We start from the raw sequence: 8,936 nt of genomic DNA, 5'->3' as shown, positions 1-8,936 counted from the left end.
GATTAGGCACAGGGCCCGGTGGCAGGAGATGAGAGGAGCTGAGATGTTATGGGATGGGGCTTACGGTGATTTACGTGCTTTTGCACATCGTTCGTCAGATGCGGAGACTCTCCAAGAACATAGCCTTCCTCTGGCGGGCTTGAGGGGGCGTGCACGGATGGCATGCGTAGCTCAGCAGCTCTGTCTCACCCACACCCACCACCCCTACCCCCCCTTTCCTGACTTTTTTCCCTTTTTTTCCCCCCTTTCCCGGGGTCTGTTCCTCTATAAAAGGTGCTGAACGCTGAGCACACAGTCAGTGCGAATAAGAAAGCCCTGCAGCCTGTAGAGCTCCTCAAACCTGCTGGAGTAAAGAGCTCAGAAGGAGGATTTCAAACGAGACACCAGGCACGAGACAGAGTTATTAATCGAAGTCGGAGAACGTCTGGAATTCTTGGAGGCGGAAGAAGCTTGGTAACGTCACACACGTAGATGCATGCTTCAGACTTCATTCACATGTTCAGTGTATTTTTTTTTTTTTTGTATTTGGCTTTTGGAATCAGTGCTTCAGGTGTGTGTGTGTGTGTGTGTGTGTGAGTGCTTTAATGCATGCAGGATTGCTCTAAGTGACTTGTTCAGCTCAGGTGTGAGGTGTGAGGTGTGCACACGAACAAGGATGAAATTCTGTACTTTCTGATTTCTTAGTCGAAAAAAAAAAAAGAGAGGCGAAAGAGAGGACGGAGGAAGGCGGGGGTTTCTGCACTCGTTCGCTGGTCGTGCGGTTAGACATGTAATGAAACTCTCAGGTATTTCAGTGTCAGCACTCACCCCATGCTGTTCAAGCACATGCAGGAGCAATTACCGGACGTTTTCTTTCTTTTTTTTTTTTTTTAGGTGTTGAAGGTCGTATTCTGTCTTTTTACTGGAGACGGTTTTTTATTTGTGGAATTTCCACACATCGAAAACATTTTAATTAGATTCGAATTGACGTTAGTTGAGAGGCAGACTTGTTTTTTGAGTTATTGAGTTTGAGGTTTTGGTTGATCCACAGGACCACTTAATAATAAATAAATAATAAAGCTTTGATGATGATGATGATGATGATGATGATGATGACCCCTGAACACACTTTGAGAACACACTGGTATAAGAATTCTTGTTTTATGTTGGTTGAGAGTGTAGAATGCGTGGTCAAGGAATTTTTAATGTCTGTGAAAGGTCTTCTGAAGAATAGTGAGAGAAGTGTGTGTGTGAGTGTGTGTGTGAGTGTGTGTGAGTGAGTGAGGAGAGAAACTCAGAGTCAGGAGAGGACAGGGAGGGAAAGGGGTGTGGTAGTCTGGCTTTCACAGAGGACTGTAGCTGGAGCGGTGACAGTCTGTTCACACAGCCGAGGTGTCAGACCTCAAACCTGTGGAAAGAGAGAGAGAGAGAGAGAGAGAGAGAGAGAGAGAGATGGAGAGAGATGTAGGAAGGACTTTGGCTCCGTCCTGTCTCTCTCGTCTCTCCCCTGTACACCGGGCTGCATACTGATCGAGTGTTGTTTGGCTAGCAGGCCCTGTGAAGGCCGTGAGGTCCAGCGACGGCACGTGACGTGCCGCTTCTTCTTGAAACGCTCCTCTAAAAAGACTTTATTCATGTCTGTCTTTCTGTTTGGACTCGTCCCGTCTAGCACCAAGGCCTCAAACTCTACTCTAGGGATCGTTTACAGGGTGAGGAGGCTGATCGTTGTGTGCAAAAGTTTGTGCATTTTTCTACGCTGTTTGAGTTCAAACAGAGTCTCGGTCTGATCTGCAGTTCTCTGTTTCTCAGAGGTTTGCGTTTCCAATGACAACAGCCTGAGAAAGGAGAGGAGACGAGGAAAAGTGTACCAACAGTGGGGGAAAAAGCGAAAAGAATCATTCGGGATCGAATGAAACGAACAGAAAGATGAACACAAAAAGCAAGAGACTTGAAAAAGTTTAGAGCACGTTAAGATCACTCTTAGTATTTGTGATGATGGTAAACACGATCAAACGTGCATTCGATACCGTTTTTAAAGCAAGGGTGCACAAACTTTTGCACTCAACTTTATTCGCAGCGTTTTTTCTAATTGGAGTGCGAATTACCTCTCAGTGCGTTTATAGCTCAAATTATACCATGTTAAAATTTGTTCCCCAGACTTTGTTTCTCTCAAATGTTCTCTGGATCGGTGATTGGTTGCTGATCTGTTAGTGAAATTTCATCAAGATACATGTTTATCGCCGTGTTTATTGCTGTGTTTATCACCGGTGTTTATCACCGGTGTTTATCGCCGGTGTTTATCACTGGTGTTTATCGCCGTGTTTATCACTGGTGTTTATCGCCGGTGTTTATCGCCGTGTTTATCACCGGTGTCTATCACCGTGTTTTTCACTGGTGTTTATCGCCATGTTTATTGCCGTGTTTATCGCTGGTGTTTATCGCCGGTGTTTATTGCCTGTGTTTATCACTGGTGTTTATCGCGTTGTTTATCGCTCGTGTTTATCGCTGTGTTTATCGCTCGTGTTTATCGCCGTGTTTATCACCGGTGTTTATCGCCGTGTTTATCGCTGTGTTTATCGCCCGTGTTTATCGCCGTGTTTATCACCGGTGTTTATCGCTGTGTTTATCGCCCGTGTTTATTGCCGTGTTTATCGCTGGTGTTTATTGCCCGTGTTTATCGCTGGTGTTTATCAGCGTGATTATAGCTGGTGTTTATCGCTGGTATTTACCGCCGTGTTTATCGCTGGTGTTTATCGGCATGATTATAGCTGGTGTTTATTGCCGTGTTTATCACTGGTGTTTATCGCTGGTGTTTATCGTTGGTGTTTATCGCCGGTGTTTATCGTTGGTGTTAATCGCTGGTGTTTATCGTTGGTGTTTATCGTTGGTGTTTATCTCTGTTTTTATCGTTGGTGTTTATCTCTGTTTTTATCGTTGGTGTATATCGCCGGTGTTTATAGCTGGTTTTTATCACCGTGTTTATCGTTGGTGTTTATTGCCGTGTTTATCGTTGGTGTTTATCGTTGGTGTTTATCACTGGTGTTTATCGTTGGTGTTTATCACTGGTGTTTATCGTTGGTGTTTATTGCCGTGTTTATCACTGGTGTTTATCGTTGGTGTTTATCAATGGTGTTTATCGTTGGTGTTTATCGCTGTGTTTATCGCCGTGTTTATCGTTGTGTTTATCATTGGTGTTTATCACTGTGTTTATCGTTGGTGTTTATCGCCGTGTTTATAGCTGGTGTTTGTCACTGGTGTTTATCGCTGGTGTTTATCGCCGTGTTTATCGCTGTGTTTATCGGTGGTGTTTATTGCTGGTGTATATCGTTGGTGTTTATCACTGTGTTTTTCGCTGGTGTTTATCGCTGGTGTTTATCGTTGGTGTTTATTGCTGTGTTTATCGTTGGTGTTTATCACTGGTGTATATCGTGGGTGTTAATCACTGTGTTTATCGCTGGTGTTTATCGCCGTGTTTATCGCTGTGTTTATCACCGGTGTTTATTGCTGGTGTTTATCGTTGGTGTTAATCGCTCTGTTTATCACTGGTGTTTATCGCTGTGTTTATCGCTGTGTTTATCACTGGTGTTTATCGCTGGTGTTTATCGTTGGTGTTTATTGCTGTGTTTATCGTTGGTGTTTATCACTGGTGTATATCATGGGTGTTAATCGTTGATGTTTATCGCCATGTTTATCGCCGGTGTTTATTGCTGGCGTTTATGGTTGGTGTTTATCACTGGTATCTATTGCTGGTGTTTATCGCCGTGTTTATCGCTGTGTTGATCGCTGATGTTCATCGCTGGTGTTTATCATTGATGTTTCTCGCTGTGTTTATCGTTGGTGTTTATCGTTGGTGTTTATCGTTGGTGTTTATCTCTGTTTTTATCGTTGGTGTTTATCGCCGGTGTTTATAGCTGGTGTTTATCTCTGTGTTTATCGTTGGTGTTTATCGCCGGTGTTTATAGCTGGTGTTTATCACCGTGTTTATCGTTGGTGTTTATCGCCGTGTTTATCGTTGGTGTTTATCGTTGGTGTTTATCGCTGGTGTTTATCGTTGGTGTTTATCGCTGTGTTTATCACTGTGTTTATCGTTGGTGTTTATCGTTGGTGTTTATCGTTGGTGTTTATCGCTGGTGTTTATCGTTGGTGTTTATCGCTGTGTTTATCGCTGTGTTTATCGTTGGTGTTTATCGCTGTGTTTATCGTTGGTGTTTATCGCCATGTTTATAGCTGGTGTTTGTCACTGGTGTTTATCGCTGGTGTTTACCGCTGTGTTTATCGGTGGTGTTTATTGCTGGTGTATATCGTTGGTGTTTATCACTGTGTTTTTCGCTGGTGTTTTTCGCTGGTGTTTATCGCTGGTGTTTATCGTTGGTGTTTATTGCTGTGTTTATCGTTGGTGTTTATCACTGGTGTATATCGTGGGTGTTAATCGTTGATGTTTATCGCCATATTTATCGCCGGTGTTTATTGCTGGTGTTTATGGTTGGTGTTTATCACTGGTATCTATTGCTGGTGTTTATCGCCGTGTTTATCGCTGATGTTTATCGCTGGTGTTTATCGTTGATGTTTCTCGCTGTGTTTATCGCTGGTGTTTATCACTGGTGTTTATTGTTGGTGTTCATTGTTGGTGTTTTTGCCGTGTTTATCGTTGGTGTTTATCATTGGTGTTTGTGCCGTTGGTGTGCCGACCCAGTCTTTACATTTTTAGGACATTTTTGTGATCACATGTTCAGAGAGCCTTTGCTCCTTTCATGATAAAAGGGTCTTCTTTCACATGACGAGGTGTAGCACTTATCTATCTCCTCACGTACGTTCTATCTGCTTATCTTATGGCATGACCTATCAGGTCAGAGCATCCTGGTACACAATACACTCACAAATAGTACGAGTCAACATAAGGAGAATAAAACCAGGATTTAAGCGCAAGAGAAAGTAAAGTAAAATCAACACATTCCACGCTGACAGTGGTTTCAAGTCTTGTGATAAATTCCACCCTGGGACAGGATTATTCCCTTCCCCGGACAGGATCATTCCATTCCTGGGACAGGATTATTCCATTCCCATATGTGATTGAGAGAGATTTAGTCATTCTTGTGATTATGATATTATCAGAAGATGGATGCAGGGTGGAGTGAGCCGGGATGGTGGAAGGGAATGCAGTGCTGACAGGGAGTAGCGATTGGTATCTCAGCGATTGGTATCTCAGCACTGATGTGTGGGATTTAATGGCCTCAGCAGCAAGAACTGCATCAGAGAAGGAAATCTTGTGTTGTGAAAGATCAGCGTCATCACCCTGTTCCTCCTGTCGCTCTGCAGGCTCACTCTTTCTTTCGTTCTTTCTTTCACTTGTTTAGGTTTTCTTTCTTTCTTTCTTTCTTTTGTAGAGGCTTTCTGTCTTTCTTTCTATTGCAGACAGTTTCTTTCTTTCTTTCACTATTAGAGGTTTTCTTTCTTTCTCTTGTTCGTAGAGGGTTTCTGTCTTTTTTCTTTCACTTGTAGAGGCTTTCTTTCTTGCTTTCTTTCTTTCTTTTGTAAAGGGTTTTTTCTTTCTTTCTTTCTTTCTTTCTTTTGCAGAGGCTTTCTGTCTTTCTTTTTTTTTCTTTCTTTTTCTATCCTTCTTTCTTTCAATTGTAGAGGCTTTCTTTCTTTCTTTTGCAGAGACTTTCTTTTTTCTATCCTTCTTTCTTTCAGTTGTAGAGACTTTCTTTATTTCTTTTGCAGAGACTTTCTTTCTTTCTTTCTTTTTTCTATCCTTCTTTCTTTCAATTATAGAGGCTTTCTTTCTTTCTTTTGCAGAGACTTTCTTTCTTTCTTTTTTCTATCCTTCTTTCTTTCAGTTGTAGAGGCTTTCTTTATTTCTTTTGCAGAGACTTTCTTTCTTTCTTTCTTTTTTCTATCCTTCTTTCTTTCAGTTGTAGAGGCTTTCTTTCTTTCTTTTTTGATGACATTTTTACATACTCTTTCTTTCTATAAGTCTGTCTGTCTTTTTAATTTGGCATTATTCTTTTCAAAACGAAGTTATATTGGCGTTACATCAGCGCCGGATCAGCGAGCTTGTGTTTGGACTTGGAAAGTGTATGACTGTATTTTACTGATGCCTCTGCTCCTGTTTTTTTGTTGCTGTTTTCAGATCAGTCTTCATCTCTAATTCAGTGATCCCCATCTGTGATCTACAACCACCACCAAAACCACCACCTTCATCACCACCACCACTCTCCCCGCCATGTCCAGACTGCTCTCTCTCGCCCTGCTGCTATTGGCCACTCATCTGTCCTCCAGTCTCTTCCTTCCCGACTCGCCTGAGCTTCGGCAGCTGCTGAGTCGCTACGAAGACGATCTGGAGGCCAATCGCACGGCCTCGGCGTCAGGCTCGCGTGTACGCCGCGCCATACCGTGGTCAGATCGGGAGGAGATCCTTCTTCTGCACAACAAACTGAGAGGTGCCGTCTATCCAACCGCCTCTAACATGGAGTACATGGTAAGGCCACTGAGAGTGGGAAAGGTGCTACAAGTGCCTCATTTGACAACATGACACTTAATAGATAACTCAAGATGAACCCGGCCTAAACTGTAGTACAACGTGGACGGCATCCAGTGCGCTTCTGACGTCAGCCATTCGCGTCGGCTTTTCTAAACACTAGCGCTGAATCATAAACAGAGCTAAAAACAGTCTCATGCTGGCTGCCTTCTGAGTCAAACCACTGATGCAGACTTTACAATTCAGCGGAAAACCTCTCGACAATTTTACGTGATGCTGATCGGCTGCTTGAACCTTATTTTATTAGCCTTATAAACGTCTGCTCCAGAAGTCATTTTGGTGATATTTACAGCTACATGATGACACTGTGGACGCAAAAGAATTAGCATTAAACAAATACTCCATGTAAATCAACCCACTCCCTATCCAATAGATCTGTAGTGTGTGTGTGTATGTGTGTGTGTGTGATTACCATTAATAAAAATCTGAGAAGAAAATAGACAACCTGTTTACTCCAAAAAGCACTTATAATATTTAATATAATGGGGCAGTGGTGTGTCAGTGGTTAAAGGATCTGGGTTACTGATCAGAAGGTCAGGAGTTCAAGCCCCATCACTGCCAAGCTACCACTGTTGGGCCCTCGAGCAAGGCCCTTAACCCTCAACTGCTCAGTTGGATAAATGAGATAAAGGTAAGTCGCTCTGGATAAGGGCGTCTACCGAATGCCGTAACTGTAATATGTTTAGGGCAGTTTATAAACGTTTAATTCACATGACTCTGTAATGCAAATTCAAAGCTGCAGCCTTTCCACAGGAGCAATAAAGGTTTTCCAATGAGACAGACATGAGAGAAAAATCTGATCCCCAAACTACTATTCTGGAAGTTTATCCATTTTCCAACACTGGAGCAATCCAATATGAAGTAGTTCTGGTTATGTTAGACTTTCCTGCTAACGTTGATATAACCAGATTTATAGAGATTATATACAGAGCTTCACTCGGAAACACGTTTGAACAATTTATGAAAACCTTCCACAGAAATATTACTGACATTCAACAGCTGCCCTTACACTTTCATTATAAATAGATTTGGAGTAAAACACGATTTCGGTTCTTGTCTCATGGCAGAGAAACTATTCTCATCGAAATTGTTCTCATTGGTTATCAAAATACTCTCCAGATACAGCGGATAGAGGTTTGATTGAAAACACTGTGGTATTCCTTTAGTGTCGAAACAATGCCTTACATTTTCCTGTTTTTTAAAAAAACTTTTTTTTTTTTTTTTTTTTTTTAAGGTTTAAGGTGTTCATTAAAGTGGTGCTGTAGGTTACATAACCACATGTAGACAAATATATGCTTGTAGCCAGGTCTGGAGCCTCAGAGAAACTTTAACTACTTAATATCCCCCCCCCCCACACACACACAAACACTTGTAAAGAAAGAGAAAAAGGTGAAATGGCCGCCAGATTGTTCTCTGACTTTTCAAAAGTTCAAATCGGTGTATTTGCAAAGCAGTGCTTGGACCCCTATTGATCGCTGCTTGCAGAGTTAATATTCCCGCGACGGCAGCGATCAGTAGGGGTCCAAGCACTATTTTGCGAGCACACTGATTTGAATTAAACTCAGTGCTTGGTTTTAAAGATATACAAGCTCTGTTGTAATTTAATATCCAATTTGGTCAAAGTTAGAAAAAAACGAACCTATTAAGAAAGTCTTTAGTGTTGTCTGTTTACGCCACTAGCAGTGGCAGGAGCAGTGGTCGCTTGATGGTTAAGGCTCTGGGTTACTGATCGGAAGGTCGGGGGTTCAAGCCCCAGCACTGCCAAGCTGCCACTGTTGGGCCCTTGAGCAAGTCCTTTAACCTTCTTTGCTCCAGGGGGCGCTGTATCATGGCTGACCCTGCACTGTGACCCCAGCTTCCTGACATGCTGGGGTATGCGAAGAAAAGAATTTCACTGTGCTGTAATGTATACATGATTAATAAAGACTCATTATCATTCTCATCATTATGATAAAAAAGAAGAAATTTCGAGCAAATATAGCCTTATTAATGAAGATATTGTATAAAATGAGTGTCGTCAGGTGTTTCTTAGTAAATTTGCTTATTCTAGCGTGCTTGGTTGAGCAGGTTCGGAGCAAGTCCAGGTTTCTGCCAGGTTTTGGTGAATAACTGTATGGAGTGCACTAACACATGGACACCAGACAGGACAAGGGTTATAGAGTGTGTGTGTGTGTGTGTGTGTGTGTGTGTGTGTGTGTGTGTGTGTTTAACACCGCATTGGAAATTTACTGAGAGTCCTGCACAGCTTTCCTCAGATGAGCAAATGTATGTGTATATGAGACTTCTTCCACTGTGTAAGTGTGTGTGTGTGTGTGTGTGTGTGTGTGTGTGTGTGTGTGTGTGTGTGTATCCATGGAAGAGATGGAAACCTCCTCCCGTCCTTCTCAGGTGGAGAAATAAGCCAGAGAAATGTGTTTCA

At 42.4% G+C, this 8,936-nt stretch overlaps 1 protein-coding gene across 1 annotated transcript in view; it reads left to right on the top strand.

Annotated features, from left to right (window-relative positions):
* The first annotated feature begins 272 nt into the window (after nt 1-272).
* The window catches only part of crispld2 (cysteine-rich secretory protein LCCL domain containing 2), a 28,505-nt gene continuing 19,841 nt past the window's right edge, over nt 273-8,936 (top strand). The window contains exons 1-2 of the mRNA XM_053634446.1: nt 273-453; nt 6,110-6,457. Of these exons, the coding sequence (XP_053490421.1) occupies nt 6,203-6,457 (255 nt within the window). The 5' untranslated portion in view covers nt 273-453; nt 6,110-6,202. The remainder of the gene's footprint in view (nt 454-6,109; nt 6,458-8,936) is intronic.

Source organism: Ictalurus furcatus, chromosome 10 (genome assembly GCF_023375685.1).
Source record: "Ictalurus furcatus strain D&B chromosome 10, Billie_1.0, whole genome shotgun sequence".
In the NCBI taxonomy this organism is placed as follows: domain Eukaryota; kingdom Metazoa; phylum Chordata; class Actinopteri; order Siluriformes; family Ictaluridae; genus Ictalurus; species Ictalurus furcatus.
Note: the sequence above shows the minus strand (reverse complement) of the source record. Positions and strands in the feature narration are given on the sequence as shown.